Source organism: Ovis aries, chromosome 9 (assembly GCF_016772045.2).
Source record: "Ovis aries strain OAR_USU_Benz2616 breed Rambouillet chromosome 9, ARS-UI_Ramb_v3.0, whole genome shotgun sequence".
NCBI lineage: Eukaryota > Metazoa > Chordata > Mammalia > Artiodactyla > Bovidae > Ovis > Ovis aries.
This window is the reverse complement of record NC_056062.1, coordinates 44,291,683-44,311,920: the sequence shown is the minus strand read 5'-3', so window position 1 is coordinate 44,311,920 and position 20,238 is coordinate 44,291,683. Positions and strand designations below refer to the sequence as shown.

The following is a 20,238-nucleotide window of genomic DNA, read 5'->3' as shown; positions in this document are numbered from 1 at the left end:
AAAGTATTGGCGCTTCAGTGTTAGCATCAGTCCTTCCAATGAATATTCAGGGTTGATTTCCTTTAGGATTGACTGGTTTGATCACCTTGCTGTCCAAGGGATTCTCACGAGTTTTCTCCCATACCACAGTTAGAAAGCATCAGTTCTTCAGTGCTCAGCCTTCTTTATGATCCAACTCTCACATGTTTCTGGATTATTCTTTATCTGGCCTCCCTACCTCACTTCCAACAGAGAAATCTAGAGATACAGCCTAAAAAACATGAAGGAATACACCTGAGGTCTAAAAATACTTATATTTACCTTTTAAGGCTTTGTGCTATATATAACATTGTACTTCTGGACTTTCTCTTTTTATCATTTAGTGATTTCTTCATTGTTGGTAGCAATAAAAAGTCTTAGGAAATTCAGAAGAATTTCAGGCTTGAAAAACAACCCACAGGGAGGGGAGTGAAGACAAGGACCATGTTGTGGCTTCAAGTTGAGTGAGTTTGCAGTAGTAATTCAGCAGTGCAGTCTGCACCTCACTTGTAAAATACCAGTGGTGCTCTGTGGTTCAGGGAGGTGCAGGTATAGACAACTGCAGGATTTAGAACTGCTTGAGCACCCGCATGGTTGGTGACTTACGTAACATAGAAGTCTGACTCAGACATTAGAACTCTTAATTGTTCCAGAAGGTAGCATGAGATACAGATGAAAAATACTTACAGGCAAGTGAAGTAAAGGTGCATTGATTGATTCAGCTGCTTTTGAACAGTCTTTATTTCTAAGGCCTTGGGAGTAGAGGAGAGCCCAAATAAAGAGGGGTGAGACCGCCAGGGCTCAGTTTTGGCAAGTAACAGAAGTAGGTTACACTAAAAATAAAATACCAGGGGAATATTTTATTTTCTACCAGTGTTAGTAAAACAAGAGAAATCATCCTTGCTGGTCATGTTTACTGGAATACTTGAAAATGAGTTAAAATTAATTTGATCAGTGTGCTGCTCTGCTGCTTAGGTTGCAAAGAGGTGACCTGACCTGCTTTCTCCCTTCAGGAAAAGGGAATTTATATTAAACACATTTGGAATCTGGAACTGTGATTGAGATAAAAATTCCAGGCCTCCAAGCCACACGAGTGACTGACCACGCTGTTCATCTCTCATGCTTTCTTTGTGCCATCCGCCTCTCTCTGCTCTACGGCCTGCTCCCTTCTGCTCTCATTGCTGAGGGATCAGGTCTTAGGTTCTAGTCTGCGTTCTAGAGGGAGCCCCTATGCTGACTCAGCCCCTGTTGGGCAGAGCTCCCCCTGAGTTGAGCTCATCTCAGTAGTTGGTTCCTGGCTCGCCCAGCCTGGCAGGTGTCCTGTTCAGCGGTGTCCTGGCACCTACTCAGGATGCTTTAGTCCATACCGAAGCTGGAGGAGGTGCAGACGATTGAGCTGGTTTCATCTGTATATAATTTGTTTTTTAAAAATAAACTATTAGCCTCCTTTGTCAACAGATTCTATACCCCAAATATTGATGTAACCAAGTTAATAGGGCTGAGTGTATATTTATCTCACTTCCTTACAGATGTGATACAAAACTATACTTTTAATTTTTAGAAACAGGAAACTTGTTATTAAGAATAAATAGCTTATGAATTATTAGATTTGAATTATATGCATACTATTATATGTATTAAAAGTTTTAAAATTCAGTTGCTTGGTCATATAAATCTTGAGTGAATATTATGACATCTTATATCTTTGTTCTTAGTTAATCTAAATGTTTGTTCTTTTGAGTCATTTCTTTGGTAAAACTGAAACTATTGGCTTATTACTTGTACTGTCATATAAATGTTTGATAGATGTCATATATTATGAAATTGGTTCTTGGATTGTTAGGCATTTTAAATCTTCTTAAATGGGTTTAATGATTACAAATTATTATATCTAAATAGAGAAGGTACAGAAATACCTTCTGTGGGTATTTGAAGAATACCCACAGAAATGTGGGAAGGACATTCAGTTGATACACAGACGAAGTTATGTAGTACCTGGCATTTTTTTCTCACAGATTTTTCTTCATTAAATTCCTGTAACATGCCACATACCTCATATTGCTTGACACTGTCCTCCTACCACCCCGTTTCTCAGTCGCTTATTTCAGGCTTTCATCCTTGTTCACTTGTGCTACAGAAATAGACCCTTAATTTGTCTGCATGGCTTCCGTGACACTTCATGTTTCACTATGTTCTACAGATAGTACCAGAATTATTTTTCAGAAAATAGACTGGATCATGTCAGTCTTTTAAAAGATCTAATGGTTCCCTGTCTTCAAAAGTAGAACATTAAACACGATGGTCAAAGTTCTTCACATTCTGTTTCTGGTCTGTCTGTCCAGCTCCATCTCTTACTGCTTGTTTCTCTCTCTCCTTCCTTCTCCCCTGCCAGATCACCCTCCATTATGGCTACATCTGAGTGTGTTGGAACATGAACTTCACTTGCCTGCTTCCATTACTTCATATATGCTGCTCCTTCTTCCTGAATTGCTTTTTCTTCTTTCTTTCTCTCAGGATGATCCTTTCAGATCTAACTTGAATTAATATTTCATCATATGTGAAAACTTTCCATGAGCTAACAACGCCTGCATTCTCCCTTCCCCCTATAAAAAATAGTTCTGTTTAGCCACACTTGTGTTATATATAATTAGTTGAGTTCAGCCATGAAATAATCATCAGAGTATATTAAAGTAGGTAATAAGTCTGTCCCTCCTGGTAAATTATTAACTGCGTGAGGACAGGGATCACATTCTTTTCCCTTTGTTCAGTTCCTGGAGTAGGTTTTGAGTTCAGCTGGTTTAAATAAAACCATCTGTTATATCTGCATTCAAAAAGTCATTTGAGTGTCTAGTCAGTCAACAAGTACTTGTTGAGCATCTGCTTTGAGTAAGGTAGAGGAAGACCAAAAAAAAGTGTATGATTTGCTTCCTAACCTGGGAACTTTTTATCTGGCTGAGAAGGCAACAGGGCCACACCTGAAGTAATTTATAGTAAGAAAGTAAATGGAAGACATTCTGAGTTGAGCAGTACTAATTTAAGTAAACACTTCATTCAGAGGAAGGTGAAGGGGAATCCTTCATTGAGAACTCAGGTTGGGTCTCAGGAGGTAAACTTTAGATGATGACCTGAATAGAGACATATGTTGGAGGGAGCTCCCTTAAGTCCTAGGCTGAAAAGTTTATACTTTATCCTGAAACTAATAGTAAGCAAAATAAAGGTGGTGATTTAGGAAAATTAATCTCCAGAAGAAGAAAGGAGATTAAAGGGTGTGAGGGCGGAATCAGCAAAAAGGAAGGCAGTAAACTGTTACAGTAATCCAGTCCTGAAATGATAATGGTCTAAACTAAGTAGGAATGAAAATGAGTGAATCAAATGAAAAACAGGCCAGCAGAAAGATTTAGTGATAATGGAAGAAGGGAAAGATATTTAAGAGCTTGAGAACTGGGGGAATTGTTTTGCTGTCTACAAACACATGGGACCAATGTTGGGGGAAAAAACCAAGTGATTCTTTTGAATCTTATAGCATACCAGTTGAATTTTCAGTGAACATTTGTAAACGAGGAACTGAAGATTACATTATAGGAGAGATCTAATTGTATGGAATTGGGAATCCTAAGTTGATACATTTGGAACTAGGGTTGGTTCTGTTTCTTACATGCTGAGGGAGGGGTTTCCCTGGTGGGCTAGTGATTAAGACTCCACGCTTCCACTGCTAGGGGCACAGGTTCTGTCCCTGGTTGGGGAGATTCCGTATGCTGCGCAGTGTAGGGGTGAGTGGTTGGGGGAGGGGGTTTCCCTTAAACATTGAGAGAAATTCTGCCTAATGTCATTGAGTGATTAAAAATTTCAGTGTCCCTAATTTGTGTGATCTTTGCAAACAAGTTTGTGTCTTTACCCATTTCTGTATACCACTCAGTATAACTCAGTAAGTCACTGATGCCAAAAAGAATTGTTCACCCAAAGCTTTCTTTCATTAGGGAAATAACTTATGTTATTAGAAATGTGTTTTAGAACTGTGAGTACATTCTTTCACTGAGCTATTTTCACACTGAAATGCTCTCTTTTCTGTGTGGTAGTTGGAGGAAATGTGGACTGGAAGCAGATAGCAAGTATTCAGGAATCCATTGGAGAAACCAGTTCTCAAAGTGTTGTTGTTGCTGTAGATAGGTAAGGTATCTGTTTTATTCCCTTTTCAGATGAATACTGTTTTAATTCTGTAGCATTTAGATGTGTGTTGCTCATTAGTTAAAAAAAAAAGTGATTGCCAAAATATCTTTCCTTAGGTAATAAAAGACTATATTGTGATATGCTATGATTTAAATGATGGAGTACCTACAATTTTGCTTTTAAGTCACAGAATATAGGAAGGAGATAAACAGTATGAAGATTTAAGTGACAGTAGACATTAGTGGGCATTAGGGAAATGCTAACCTTGATGAGAAAGAACACAGTTTTTCTTTTCCTTTATTTTTAAAAAGATATCCTTTATAAAAAATGTACTCCCCTTATTATTCCTATTTGAAAATAGAGTATAATTTATCTTCCTGAGTGTATGATATGGGATTGCATTATGGGGAAAATGAAAGGGTTTGCTGGCAGTTCTCACTGGGGAGAATTCTATTTTATAGTATATACGTTAAGTATATAGTATATACATAGTATATATAGTATATACTATATACATATAGTGTATACATTCCCCATGTCTAGTCTGGTTTTCTAAAAGACTATTTCTAAATATTTCTAAAAGAATATATTATGGTTTGTTTTACTATAGAATATTCTAGAATATTTACTATAGAATATTCTAGATTTTAAAAATCCCCAGTGTTCAAAATAATGTCTAGGTTTTTATTTTTTTTTAAGAAGATGAACGTTTTCCATATGGATGCCCAAATAATTGAAACATTTTGTAACACTGGTGTTTACATTTGAACACTTCTGATGGGAACTGTCAAAAATACAGTGTGTATTATAATCTTTCCTTGATGCCTAGAGACTCCCACTAATCTATTATTTTACTTTGTAGATGAAAACTTTCTGCTCTTAGATCGAACTAGGGTGTTTAGTTGTTACTGACCCTTGCAGTACTCCCTGGAACTTCTTACTTGGAAAGAATTCTTAGTGTCCATGTGCCCACTTGCTTTTTTGGGGGTGGAGGGAGGGGCTTAATTTGCCTTTTTCTTACGATGGTTGAAAAGAGATTGTGTATCATTTTATATCTACTATATAACTCAGAGGCTTAACATGTGTTTTTCAGAGTGCTTTCTGGGAAGGGAATTTTTAAAAAGAGTGGATGTATGTATAACTGATTATATTAAACAAACAGAAAAGATGCTTTCCATGTGTTACTTCATGTAATCCTCTTAGTAGCCTATAAGATACATATTATTACTGTCCTCAATTTACAGAGGAGGAAACTGAGACGAGGGGAATCAGATAACTTGCTCCTTCCCGCAGGCAGGCCAGTCTGGTCGTGATGATTACAGTGACACTTTCATTAGCAGAGAATCTGAGGAATAGCGCCAGCTGTAGTGTCTGTCCTGCTGCTGCCAGGGTAGACCTCCTCCAGATGGTTTTCTAGCCACCCAAAAGCGCATCATCACTGTTAGGAGAATCTACCCAGACAAGAGTCAAGTTTTACTTACTAGTCTTGTTGCCATAGCATACTTCATGTGACCAAAGCCAGTTCTGATTTATCCAGCTGGCCACTTTGCTGTAGAGAAACATGTCACTCATTTGAACAGGTAATCTGCCTCTCCATTTTAAGAGTTTGTGCAGTTTCAGAGGAGTCTTAGCACAAATTCTATTAGTACGTCACTGTCTCAAACTCATCATCACCAGATACTTCTACAACATAAATTCAGGGTCCACACTTTTACGCACAACCTCAATATTTACATTTTACCTTATAGTGAAAGCATCAAAAATTACATCTTTGTTACAAGATTTATATTATTATGTGGTACATATCACAATTTCTCATTAAATCACTTCTGAATTTCTTTCTGAGTATCTGGATTTAGTTTTATTTGTGATATTCTGATTCCATAGGCTGACTCAGGGAGACAGCCCTGGAAGTCAAGACAGTGGTTGAGAGTATTGTCAGGCATCATCCTTGAAAGTCCTGTACTTGTTCAGCAAAAATGTTGTTTTTCTGACCTTAGGCCTATTCTGAATAATCTGTTGTGATAAGTATAAGAACTAAACATGCAAAATGAAAATAATAATTCTTTGCTTAATTATAAATAGGTTCTGTTTTTTAATGGAAGAATTTTTATTCCATTCAAAGCTTTAAAATGGTAAAATTTTCTGATTATCTTCACTTTTGTATTTGGAATCCTGTATTATTAGAACTTAAGAGTATAAAGGCACTTTAACCTGGAGTCCCTGATCCTCTCGGATTTGCTAGGAAAACATTTCTAGGCGTTGTTAAACCAGCTATTGCTTAAATGTTACTCAGCTTCGCGGGGGGTGAATTTTGTCCAGGAATGATTTACCCCTTAAAGTCAAAAGTTATGTAGCACCATAGTTTTTTAATAGTTTTTTTTTAAGCATACCAGATCTGGCTGTATATTGACCTGTCCCACACTTTGGAATATTCTGTCACCTATCAGAAAATATGGACTACTCCTCCCTGACTGTTTTCTCATAAACGTCTTAAAGTTGAGTCTAAGCCATAAATGTTACCTCTGATATTTTCACTATGAAGACTTTAGATACACAGTCATTTCATCTGCCTGTGTGTTGCATACAGCTTGAAGTTGATTTGATCTAGAATCTGCAAATTTCAGCCTTTTTTTTTTTGCATTGTCTCATCACTGTCATAATGTGTAAGAATTCAGGAAATCTGTCAATCTTTTTTTCCTACTTGTACTTTTCAGGGGTGTGTCTTTTAATGTTAACACACAAGATTCTCATGCTTCTGTTCTCTGTTTTTCACACAGGCGTGGAGAATCCATTTTATAGTTGATGTTGTGAAGCATAGCTCTTTTCTGCCTTAGTATATAAAGGCTTTACTATAAATGCCTCCCTAAACCACTCTGCTCTCCTATATGACTTATCTTTAATGGAGCATTTCTAGAAATACAGTGACCCCTCAGAGGCTACCAGAGTGAGTGGAAATCAAAATGCCCTTTCCCAGGATGGATGCTCCCCTGCTCACACTGTCACCCGAGTCTGCAGAGCCTGGCTGTTTGCTTGCCGTTCTCTCCGGCCGTCTTCACAGGGGTCCTTGCAGCTTTCCCTGGAGTTCTCTGCTGCTGTTCTTTCCTCCCCTGCTCTTTGTCACTTGCGTCCTCCTTGCTTACAAAAGGTTGTGTCCTCTGTTGTTTTTCCTGTTGTTCCCCTTGTACTGTTCAGGGTGGACTTCGTTTGTGGAATGAGTTTTATAGCCACTGCTTTCCAGGAGCACCCCTCTAGTTTGAGAAACAGCTAATGACATTCATAATGCAGAGTCCAGCACTTCTCATTTTTGTTCATGTGAGAGGTCTGTAGCCTTTATTTTACATTTCCGGTTCACTGAGGCCCCGTTACTCTTCCTCCCTGGCCCCCATAATGTTTTCAGTCAGATTTTTGAACTTCTGTTTTGTTCTACTCACAAGAGCAATAGAGGAAATGTGAAGATATCTCTTTAGCCGGAGATCAGATTCTGAGTTACTACCTTGTCAGTTTTTAAACTGCTTTTCCTTCTTGTTTTCATTATTCTGTTGCCAGGATGCATAGACCTTCAAGGGCATAGAGGTTGAAAAATCATGATATACTCAGAACATTTAGACTGTGGTAGTAGGAAAAAACTAGAATGTATTGTAAATGTTTAAATTCTGTTTTGCTCAGATAAGTGTGGGGTGGTTGAGAGGGTGGACTTTGGGGTCAGCCTGTCCTGGTTTGACTGGCTCTAGTACGTAGCAGGCTTGTGGTTTTTAGACAGTTGTTATAGATCTTTGTGCCTCAGTTTCTGTGTTGATAAGGTTGGGAGTCTGACGTGCTCCGTAGTATCTGTGGGTGTTACATGAGTGGATGGGTGGGTAGGTAGGTAGGTAGGTAGATACAGATATAAAGCACTCTGGGTAGTGCCCACCCTGTGATTGCTGTAGCTGTACTGTTACTATGATTCCCTTTGTTTCTAAGTTTGATATTTGACCTGCTCCTGCTTTTGGGGTTTCCTTTTTATCGTCCAAACCCTATCATGTACAGTTTACATTGAGGAATATGTTTATCCTTGAAGTCACCACTTGCAGACTTTAAAGTAAGAGGACTAATGTGTTTATGCTGAAATCTTTTATGAAACTTCGAAACAGAAAAAGAGCTCAAGTGAAGAGGCAGGGCAAAGCTGGATAGCATAGCTTAACTCTGAATGTTTGAATGCTCTAAGAAAAGGGGTTAGTTACTTGTTAGTTAAACTGTTGAAAACTATTTGTAAGGTTTTATTCATCACTTGTAATTCATCATGAGTTTTTTTTTAATCAGATGTATATTATTTATAAAAATAAAGTAGAAGTTTTCATTTTAAGAACATGTTTAAACTAGTAAATACTCAGGAAAATTGAGAAGTGTGTTTTGTGTATGCCAGTTATTAGTTTTATAAATTAATAGTCTCTTATTTTGAGGCTCATGAAATACCCATCCTAGTGTTGATAAATTTACTAGTAAAATTGCAGCAATGTACTCATTCTCTAATATCATTCAGTACAAGGGTGGGTGGTACATTCCAACTACACTTGTTACTAAACTATCTGGTAAAAAGTACACACTCAGTTACATATAAAAGTAGCTAGTAAACTAGGCCACTTGTTTTTGAATTGATACATCAGATATGAGACTTTATAAGTTTTTGCATTGTGATTTTTGTTTTTTTCTTTAGAATATTTACAGGGTCCACAAGGCTAGATGGAAATGCCATTGGTAAGTATGTACATTCAGTTAAAAAACTGACTTTTGGGTTAAAAGACTTTAAGCTTTAAAGTAAATGTTAATCTATTTCTGTTATAGTGGATTTTGTCCGTTGGCTCTGTGCTGTGTCTATGGATGAATTACTTTCTACTACGCATCCAAGAATGTTTAGTCTGCAAAAAATAGTAGAAATATCATATTACAACATGGGAAGAATAAGATTGCAATGGTCTCGAATTTGGGAAGTTATTGGAGATCATTTTAATAAGGTATTTGAGTAATTATACAGTTTGCTTAATTTGTAATTTATTTTTGTTGTTTAAAATTCCCTTACCATAATCTAGTTAAGACCTTTTTCCTTTCTAAGCAGTATTTTTATTACATTTTTTTGTAATTAGATTAGAAAACACTTTGTCTTGTTTTTTTCTTCTAGAAATAATTGTTCTAGGTTTTAAGAATTTAGTTAAAATATGTTCTTTTGTTGAGAAATATTGTTAGCATACTTAGTGCTGCATGGAGAATCTTTGAATTTACCTGTCTTTGCTATTAATGATATATTTTTCAAGAAAATTACCGATTTTTCTGCTGATATTAGCATCCTCTATTTCTGTTGCTGTTACAGGTTGGCTGTAATCCTAATGAAGATGTAGCTATTTTTGCAGTAGACTCCCTGAGGCAGCTGTCAATGAAGTTCTTAGAGAAAGGGGAGCTTGCTAATTTCAGATTCCAGAAGGATTTCTTAAGACCTTTTGAACATATAATGAAACGGAACAGGTATTATATTTGTTGAACTGCTTAACATCAGGAAAATAGTGTATTTTCTGCAGTGGTGGGTGGGAGAGGGGCAGGTGGAACAGAAGAGAAGGGGGAAAAACAAAACCTGATGAGAGTTGGGTGAGGGGGGCAGGTGGAACAGAAGAGAAGGGGGAAAAACAAAACCTGATGAGAGTTATCCAAGCAATTATATTACTACTTTAGGTCTCCAACGATTCGCGATATGGTTGTACGGTGTATAGCACAGATGGTTAACTCTCAAGCTGCTAACATTCGGTCCGGATGGAAGAACATCTTCTCTGTATTTCATCTTGCTGCATCGGATCAAGATGAAAGCATAGTTGAGCTTGCATTTCAAACAACGGGACATATTGTCAGTGAGTATCCCCTAAGCTCTGTTCAAGTGGGAACACAGCACAACACAGCTTGAGTGTGTTCAGAGGATAGCTCAAGTGTAAGATTATTGGCTTGTCATGGGCTTTACCAAGTTTTGCCTATAGAAGCAGAGTAAAAAGTGATAGTATTACCATTATTATAATATTATAGTTAACATTTATTGAATGTTTACTGCATGGCAAGCACTATATGCACTTTGCATGTATTTTCTTCAATTTTCACAATAACTATATGAGAAAAATATCTTTATTATCTTTTTTTTAATTAGATAAGGAAACGCAGATCAAGTGAGGTTATGTAATTTGTCTAAAGACGCAAAAAACTAATGAGAGATGGATTGAGGCACAAAACCAGAGTCTTAAGACATAGCCTTTGTTTCTGACTACTGTACTACATAACCTCCTTTGACTTTGAAACACCTAAGATGTCAAATAAGCCTCTCTTAGAAGATAATAATGACCATCATTGTCATCAACATCAAGAATGATGACATCACCATAGCTATCATTTGTTGTTTGCTTAAATTTATTTAGTAAATTAAGTATTGTGCTAATAATAAGCACTTTGTAGTTGTTTAGTTGTTAAGTCATATCCGACTCTTTGCAACCCCATAGACTTGCCTGCCAGACTCCTGTCCATGGAATTTGCCAGGCAAGAATACTGGAGTGGGTTACCATGCCCTTCTCCAGGGAGTCTTCCTCACCTAGGTACTGAACTCAGGTCTCCTGCATTGCAGGTGGATTCTTTACCATCTGAGTGTACCAGTCTCTGTTAGGTGCTGGGTTTATAGTATAAACAAAACACAGAAACACAGACCTATCTAGCTGTTCCCACTACCCATGGCAGTCAGATGACTGGTCAAGACAGACTTTGAAACCCATATCTTTTGGAATCAAAACCCTTAACCTTCAAGAAATATCCATTACATCTAGAGCTCGGTGTATTTGGGTATAATTAGGAATAATTGAAAATCTTTAATAATTTGGATATGTTTTTCTCCCTTATAGCCCTTGTGTTTGAAAAACACTTTCCAGCGACCATTGATTCTTTCCAGGATGCAGTGAAATGTTTGTCTGAATTTGCGTGCAATGCAGCTTTCCCAGATACAAGTATGGAAGCAATTCGACTTATCCGCCATTGTGCAAAATACGTGTCTGATAGACCTCAGGTATAGCATTGTTTAGTAAACAAAATGTGACTTAGCATTTATTTCTAGTCTGAGATCTAAGTTTATTTGGGAATCTAGGGGATATGAAGCATTTTTCAAAATTATCTTGAGCTGTCACATTTATTGAAGACGAGGTATTTTTCTGAGTGTTTCACATGTATAAACTTGTTTAATTTTCAATAACAGCTTTATGGGATAGATTGTGTTATAGCCCCATTAAATAAGGAATCTGAGGCACAAAGAAGCTCAAAATGTGCCCCTGCTCATAGGGATAGTGAAGGAGACAGGATTTGAATCCAGGCCTGTGTGTTCAGCCGTTACCTTGATACACTGTTTTTTGTGTGTCAAGCTCTGCAGCACTAAAGGTAACTGTGGATGAGTGTGGTTGTAAGCACTGGAGTGAAAGCTTGAATTGGCAGCCCAGCAGCCAGCTTTGACTTGCATATCTTTGTAACTGTCATTAGGAGAAAAGATGGCTTCATAGATTTTCTGTCACATGCTGACATGGACCTGTGGTGTGTTCAGTACTTAAATGCATTCAATCCGCACACCTCCCCAGTGTGGTGGTATGGCTATCTGATGTTATAACCACTTAAATGCCTGAAATGGAAAGCTGATGATGGAGTTGGAGCTGAAGGCAGCTTTTGGACTCTATTCCATGCTCTGTAGGCAGTTATAATCTCCATCTTTTTATAAGTGTTTTTAAATCAAATTGCTCATTTTTGACTTGCAAAATGTTTAAAAACTGCTTTTGAGAAACGTGTATAGGTGTTAACGCCTTGTCTTTAATAAACCTACCTTTCTTTTTAAAGGCTTTCAAGGAGTACACAAGTGACGACATGAATGTGGCACCTGAAGACAGAGTGTGGGTGAGAGGCTGGTTCCCAATTCTCTTCGAGTTATCATGTATCATCAATAGATGCAAATTAGATGTAAGAACCAGGTAACAATCAGTATTTGTAATTAAAACTTTGCAAGGTTTATTTTGACTTTAATCAAATTAACCTTTTTTATGTGAATATAAGTTTAACTTGATCAAATATAGTAATTATTACATAGGCAAATTTTAAAATATGTTAAATAGAGCAACCAAAAATGGAAATAGATTACTTTTCCTTAAATTTTGATTATTTCCGAGTTTGAATTTTAGATTCCGTGTTAATTTACACATTCTATCTTTTCATACTTTTGTTTCCAATCAGAAATTGAAGTTAGTCCCAAACTTTATTTTCTGTTGAATGAGAAAAGAATTTCCAAATGCATGTCCCTGGCAGCTTTTAGGTAAAGAACCATTTCTCTTTGAAGACTGGCCAGTAATCTAGTTTTGAGTAACATAGGCCTGTTGAAAGAGAACTCTTTCAAAAGTATAATCTCAATAAAAGATCTGTGTGACTGTCCCGTGCATTTGTGAAGAAACTGCTCTGGGTGTGATGGAACCAGACGAGTGCTTGGTGCTCACACTTTACACTCACAAGAACTTGTTTTGAATTTCTTAGCATTCTTATCAATCCCATAATGTAGTTTTCCTCACTCCGTATTTTTGACGGCCACATTGAAATGACTAACTTGAGTATCCTAATATCTGTCAGCAGGACATCAGAAAGGTGGTATAGACTTGTAACAAATCAGTGATAGAATGTAATAAAAGAATGAATCTCTCCTTCCTCCCTCCTCTTATGCCAGAACCACACCCATCCCTAGCCAAGGTTAAATTTGTTTTATAGCCTAAGAAGTTTTTGATTTTTAGAGTGTTATTTGTTACAACAGATTCTTATGAAATTTAAAATAATCCAAAATATTCTCACACCTTGGAAACTTCTCACAGAATTTAGTCATCACAAGCACATTTGACATTCATTTCACATTTAAGCCCTGAGGAGTTTTTGTCAGTGGACCTGTTAGGAAACTTGATAAAATTCAAGCTAGCCCCCTAATTGATTATATATACCACTCTCAGATGTCCACCACTTCAGTAGAGCAACTAAGATGTGGTAACGGAAAGTCACAGAAACTCAGCACTCCCTCCCTGCCCATGTTTATTTGTAGAAATCTCTTTGGCCGGGGACGGACGGACCTGCTTTCTTACTCTCTTACCTGTCCTTGTCTGGGACCATGCTCCCTTGCTTTTCACTGTATCCTATGTTCAGATTATGGATGGGTTTCGTTCTTAAGAAGAAAAAATAAGTGTTCTAGGTGGTAAAGAGAGAGAAAATGTGAGTAAGCTTTGTCCAGGGATGGCTTTGATTTTCCTACCTCACGCCAGGATTTGTAAAGGCAGTTATTTCAATTACATCTAAAAATGCAGCACTGCGATTTGTATAACACGCTAGTTATAGAGTACTTTCACATGCATTCTCATTTGAGTCCCTCAAAATTCTATAGATTTAGGGTTAAATAATTAACTTAGAGCCCTCCATATTCTTTTCCGTATACCAGCAACTTAAATATTCAGCAGAACTCCTTCAATAGGTGAAAAGCCTTGGGAACCTCTGTGGATCTGTGTTTGCTTTGGGGGCCTGCAAGAAGCAGGATGTTCATGTCTGCCCAGCCCAGCCATGGGGGTTATTCAGCATCCAGTTACTTGGAGTGGGAGGAAGAACCAGCCCTGTCTCATTGTGTGTGGGAGGGTGGGGGGTGAGGGTGGGCACGGGTTTTCTGGGAAACATATAGTGTGTTTCTTCCACAGAAATTCTTTTACTGTAGTTTTACACATTAGGTATCTTACAGAGCAAACAAACGTAACTTGCCTTAGAACCAAACTACCGTAATGTGATTTTACATCCGTTGAAACACTGCGTGATCCTGTGTACCACGTGTGTCGGTACCAGGCCCAGGGGGTAGCATTGCAGCAACTGAGCTAGACCATCTCAGGGAGCCCTCAAGTCCTCAAGGAGTATTTCACAGGAAATACTGTTCTGACTTATGACCAGACTTTGGGAAATACAAATCTTTTCTAAGTGGAAGGGTACCTACATTTTCTTAAAAGAAATTTAACAAGAGAGAAAAAATCAAGCTTTTTAATGGTTACATGAAGGCATTATTTCAAGAAAGATAATAAGGAATCAGAAGGCAATTTTGAGTTTCAGGTTTAACACTCATTCAGAAGAGAATGAGTGGAATACTAAAGCAGCTTACTCTCAAGGAATACTTCCCTCCGCACCCTGTGTGACACGTGCTGCTCTGGCCCAGCACACTGGGGAATGATGCCTGCACACACGAGCGAGGGTCCTAGTGAATTGGTTTGAGAAGTCCTTTAGTTTGAGGGTATTACATGAACAGGTGGGGTATAAGCTAGAAATTCCTCTAGTTCTTTGAAAAAGATTCTCCAGAATCTAATTTTATTTGTTTTTAGACATACCAGTATACTTTCTTCCATGGGCATGAGCCACAGAATTGGTACTGCCGAAATCGTGATCTCCCTTGCTCTGTAGCCCCCATGCACCTTTTAAAATGCTGCAGTGGTGGGGGTGGGAGTGGAAGGAGAATAAGCAGTGAAGGCCAGGGCCTGGGGAGTTTTACCCCAAACAGTTCATCCTGAAAACCTCTGTTCTACAGCCTAAATTTCTTAAAAGTGTAGTATCGAGTGTTTTAAACTTAGCTTTCAGTAACTTTGTGAAATGACTTATAAAAATAAGTACTGATGTATTATGCTAGCTTTTCTAATTATATTTTTCATTTTAGGGGTTTAACAGTAATGTTTGAAATAATGAAAACTTACGGCCACACTTATGAAAAACACTGGTGGCAGGATTTATTTAGAATTGTTTTCAGAATCTTTGACAACATGAAATTGCCAGAACAGCAGACAGAGGTGAGATTTTTATTTAATATAGTCAAGTCAAAAGGTTCTTTTTTCCTAATACATTTTAGTCTTTCAAATTAAGCACAGTGAACAGAAGAAAAATCCTAGAGATTTCTTCTTTAAGGCATTATGACATAGTAGTGTATCTTTGTAGCGTGTTTTCTGTCGTCAAAACAATGCAGTTTTGACCATAGAAGTGAGTTAAGGTTTTCAGTATTTTTGTTGAACTTTCAGTATCTTTTCCTCATTTTAATACTGTCACAGCTAAAACATCAGTAGTTCTATTTAGTATTCATAGTGACTTATTATTCTAAATTGAATAAAGAATACATGGTAAGTTTATTTATTTCACTCTTTTAATGTTTTTAATTTTTGAGTATGGCTGATTTACAATATTGTGTTAGTTTCTGCTTTACAGCAGTGATTCATTTATACATCTATCTACTCACTGTGATTCCCGTATAGACCATTCAGTTCAGTTTAGTCGCTCAGTTGTGTCCGACTCTTTGCGACCCTATGAATTGCAGCACTCCAGGCCTCCCTATCCATCACCAACTCCAGGAGTTTACTCAAACTCATGTCCATCGAGTCGGTGATGCCATCCAGCCATCTCATCCTCTGTCGTCCCCTTCTCCTCCTGCCCCCAATCCCTCCCAGCGTCAGAGTCTTTTCCAATGAGTCAACTCGTCACATGAGGTGGCCAAAGTACTGGAGTTTCAGCTTTAGCATCATTCCTCCCAAAGAACACCCAGGACTGATCTCCTTTAGAATGGACTGGTTGGATTTCCTTGCATTCCAAGGGACTCTCAGGAGTCTTCTCCAACATCACAGTTCAAAAGCATCAATTCTTCGGCACTCAGCTTTCTTCACAGTCCAACTCTCACATTCATACGTGACCACTGGAAAAACCATAGACCATTACAGAGTATTAAATAGAGTTCCTGTAATGTTCAGTAGAACATTAGTTATCTACTTCATACATAGTAGTATATATATATCAATCCCAATCTCCCAATTTATCCCTCTCCCTACCCAACTCCCAACTCCCTGGTAACCATAAGTTTGTTTTCTGCGTCTGTACCTCTGTATCTGTTTTTGTAGATAAATTCACTTGTACCCTTTTTTTTAGATTCCACATGTAAGTGATACTGTATGGTATTTTTCTTTCTCTGACTTTCCTCAATACAACAGTCTCCAGGTCCTTCCATGTTCCTGCAAATGACATTCTTTCATTCCTTTTTATGACTGATACACATACGCACCACATTGTCTTTATCCACTCCCCTGCTGATGGACATCTAGGTTGCTTCCGTGTCTTGGCTACTGTAAACGGAGCTGCAGTGAACATCAGGGTACATGTATCATTTCGGATCATGTTTTTTTCCAGATATATGTCCAGGAATGGGATTGCTGGATCCTCCAGTACTCTTGCCTGGAAAATCCCATGGACAGAGGAGCCTGGTGGGCTGCCATCTATGGGGTCACACCGAGTTGGACATGACTGAGTGACTTCACTTTCACTTTTCACTTTCATGCATTGGAGAAGGCAGTGGCAACCCACTCCAGCATTCTTGCCTGGAAAATCCCAGGGATGGGGGAGCCTGGTGGGCTGCTATCTATGGGGTCGCACAGAGTCAGACATGACTGAAGCGACTTAGCAGCAGCAGCAGCTGGTAGCCGTAGCTCTATTTTTAGTTTTTAAGGAACTGCCATACTCTTCTCCATAGTGACGCACCAATTTACATTCCCACCAGCTATGTAAGCGTGTCTCCTTTTCTCCACACCTTCTCCGCATTTATAATTTGTAGATTTTTTTGATGATGGCCATTCTGACCGGTCTGAAGTGATGCTTCATGATAGTTTTGATTTGCATTTCTCTGATAACTAATGATGTTGAGAATCTTTTAATGTGCTTTTTGGCCATCTGTATGTCTTCTTTGGAGAAATGTCTCTTTAGATCTCTGTCAATTTTTTAATTTGTTTTCTGATATTGAGCTGCATGAGCTGTTTGTATATTTTGGAGATTAATCCCTTGTCAGGCTTCCCTCATAGCTCAGTCAGTAAAGAATCTGCCTGCAGTGCAGGAGACCTGGGTTCAATTCCTGAATCGGGACAATCCCCTGGAGAAGGAAATGGCAATCCACTCCAGTATTCTTGCCTGGAAAATCCCATGGACAGAGGATCCTGGTGGGCTACAGTCCATGGGGCCACAAGAGTCGCACATGACTTAGCGACTAAACCACCACCAGTCCATTGTCAGCTGCTTCTTTTGCATATATTTTCTCCCATTCTGAGGGTGTTTTTTGTTTCCTTTGCTGTGCAAAAGCTTTTAAGTTTAATTAGGTCTTTTATTACAAACCAGTTACAGAATGTGTTTCAGTGTTTGTGGGGAGAGAAGATCAAGTCTTTGTGTTTCGTTCCATATAGTGTGTTAAATGCAAATTTGGGGGCCTCTCTGACCTGCAGATTTTACTTTAGATCTATAGGTAGGCTCTTACTTAAAACATGTTATTAAGTAGACATATGTTTATTCAGGGGCATAAAACCATGAGTGAATGAATCAGATTAGTCCATTTGAGAAAAATAAATTACTTACACCAGTTTTATTTTAAACCTATGCTAACCCCACTTGAAAAATTCTTATAATTTCCTTCCTCTTATTTTTTTCCCATGTTCTGTCATATTCTGAAGCAAGACCAACTGTTGCAATTAATGCTATGACTTTTAAGTAGCAGACACTAATATCAGGACAATGCAGTGATGGTTTTTTATAATCAAAACAGTGCAGAAAATAGTTATTCTATGCATAGACTTATGAGATTATGAGAAATAGGTATCAGATATGAAGTTGAGGTGAGTATATTCTAGAGGGAGTTAAGCACTCTGAAAGGAACATGGACAGTCTTATTTTAAATATGCAAGCATTTTCTTTGTAACTAATGAGTGGCCTGACCTTCGTGTGATTTCTGTCTCCCTTGTAGAAAGCCGAGTGGATGACGACAACATGTAATCATGCGCTCTATGCGATCTGTGATGTGTTCACCCAGTATTTAGAAGTGCTCAGTGATGTCCTTTTGGATGACATTTTTGCCCAGCTCTACTGGTGTGTGCAGCAAGGTAGGTCTGTCCCGATAAATGACACAGTGTTAAATGTGACCCTGGTGATACACAAATGAATTGCTCTTTTCTTTTCCAGACAATGAGCAGTTGGCACGATCTGGTACAAACTGCTTAGAGAATGTTGTTATTCTGAATGGTGAAAAATTTACACTGGAAATCTGGGATAAAACCTGCAACTGCACACTGGACATCTTCAAAACCACAATCCCACATGCGTAAGATTTTATACTACTTTGTATTGAATGATGGACATAAAAGATTTGATAGTAACTAGTGATTTCTCATAACAAATGCTTTGTCAGATATCTCAGTGTTCTATGAATTTGTGTTTATTACAGACCAAACTCCTGTAAACCATAACAAATGTATGAATTGTTTTATAAACCAGAACCTTTAGTCTCATCATCTAAATTTGGGTCACAATGAAGTGCTTTTATTTGGGTCACATTTTATTCATGCAGATTAAACCAAGCAGTGGTTCTGAATTTTCTTAAAATCTCAGCATTTATTTTACTGTGAATAGTCTAAGGAAACTTTATTTGTAAACACTATTTCGTAGTTATTTGTCATCCTTTTCCGAGGGATAAATTTGGAATTGAATCGTAGGTGAGTTTTTACTAGTGGGGAAACTAAGACATAGTCCTGCTGCCTGACAGTTGATGGCACCTGAATCATTTGTAGGACAACTTGAACTTCCCCAGCTTATTTTATTTCAAAGTGTGTTGGCTGTGGCACGTCTCACGCTCTCAGTGATTGGTATGGTTTTGGTATTTCAAAGGCTCTTGACCTGGCGTCCCATTTCTGGAGAAACTGCTCCCCCCACCCCATCTCCTGTGAGTGAAAACCAGTTGGTAAGTTTAAATAAATCAAGCTTACTTTAAATCATTGAACTATTCATGATAAGAAATTTTACCATGGGGCAGATCCTTTAATAGGGGCCCAGCTCCTTTAGAAAGATGGTGGAAAATATAGATGGTTCTGAGACGAAGATTAACATGATTTCTCAAGTGCCTGCATGATACCAGTTTACATAAGGGTGTACATGCCAGGCTGAAGATGTTATTGGGTATCATTTAAACATCAAATTTTGATAAGAATTGTACCTTAGAGAAAAGTTGGAAAAGCAGTGTAAAGAATTCCAGCAGACCCTCATCCTGCATATTTGTTTCCTGGGTGTGTGGTCACAAATTACTAATAAACTTAGCAGCTTAAAGCAGCAGCAGTTGATTCTCTCACAGTTCTGGGGCCCAGAGGTCCAAACTGAAGGCGTCGGCAGGACCACACTCCTTCCCCGAGTTTGCTGCCTCTAGCTTCTGCTGGCTGCTGACATCCCCTGCCGTTCCTTGGCTTGTGCACACACACTCCATTCACAGCCTCCAGCTCTGTGTAGCTGTGTAAAGTCAGATCTGTGTATCAGATCTCTCTTTTAGGGACACTAGTCATTCGATTTAGGGCCCACCCTAAATTCAGAATGACCTCAAAGTTCCTTAACTCTGAAGACCCTATTTCCATGTAGTCTTCATAAGTACCAAAGGTTAGGACTTGGACTTAGCTTTTTGGGGCCACTATTTAACCCACTGCAGTCTACCCTCTGGTGCCCCCAAATTCATGTCTGTCTTCTGGGCTAAGACATTATCCCATCCCAACATTCCCAAAGTCTCAATTTATTGTAGCATCAGCACTAAGTCCAAAATCTCATGTAAATATGATCGCATCAGAAGTTCCAGATCTTGTCCTCTAAGTCATCTAGATCAGGCACATGGTCTGTTTTGGAGCAAAATTTCTCTGTGGATCTGTGAACCTGTAAAATAAATGACCCCCTTGCAAAATACAGTGGTGGGCAAGCATGGGTACAGATTCTCATTCCAAAAGTGAAAACTGAAAGAAATTAAAAGGGTCCCTTGTGGAAGCCGGCAGTGATTTTCACAGTCTCTTCCTTGGCTCTGAGACCTGCAGCTGCCCTGGCTCTGCTTCTGGCCTCATGCTGGAACCAGGTGGAGCTGCCAGAGTAGTCATGTCAGCCCCCACAGACCGTCTGACACTGCAGGTGCCTTGCATTTACTACCAA

The 20,238-nt window shown here is 38.4% G+C and overlaps 1 protein-coding gene across 5 annotated transcripts in view; it reads left to right on the top strand.

The window, feature by feature from the left end:
- ARFGEF1 (ADP ribosylation factor guanine nucleotide exchange factor 1) overlaps positions 1-20,238 on the top strand; it is a 131,365-nt gene that overhangs the window by 100,502 nt on the left and 10,625 nt on the right. For all 5 annotated transcript variants that reach the window (XM_042254277.2, XM_060393728.1, XM_004011722.6 and 2 more), the window contains 11 exons: positions 4,095-4,185; positions 8,882-8,922; positions 9,010-9,179; positions 9,533-9,684; positions 9,889-10,061; positions 11,088-11,248; positions 12,061-12,191; positions 14,930-15,059; positions 18,032-18,167; positions 18,247-18,385; positions 18,949-19,021. In XM_042254277.2, the coding sequence (XP_042110211.1) occupies positions 4,095-4,185; positions 8,882-8,922; positions 9,010-9,179; positions 9,533-9,684; positions 9,889-10,061; positions 11,088-11,248; positions 12,061-12,191; positions 14,930-15,059; positions 18,032-18,167; positions 18,247-18,385; positions 18,949-19,021 (1,397 nt within the window). The remainder of the gene's footprint in view (positions 1-4,094; positions 4,186-8,881; positions 8,923-9,009; positions 9,180-9,532; positions 9,685-9,888; positions 10,062-11,087; positions 11,249-12,060; positions 12,192-14,929; positions 15,060-18,031; positions 18,168-18,246; positions 18,386-18,948; positions 19,022-20,238) is intronic.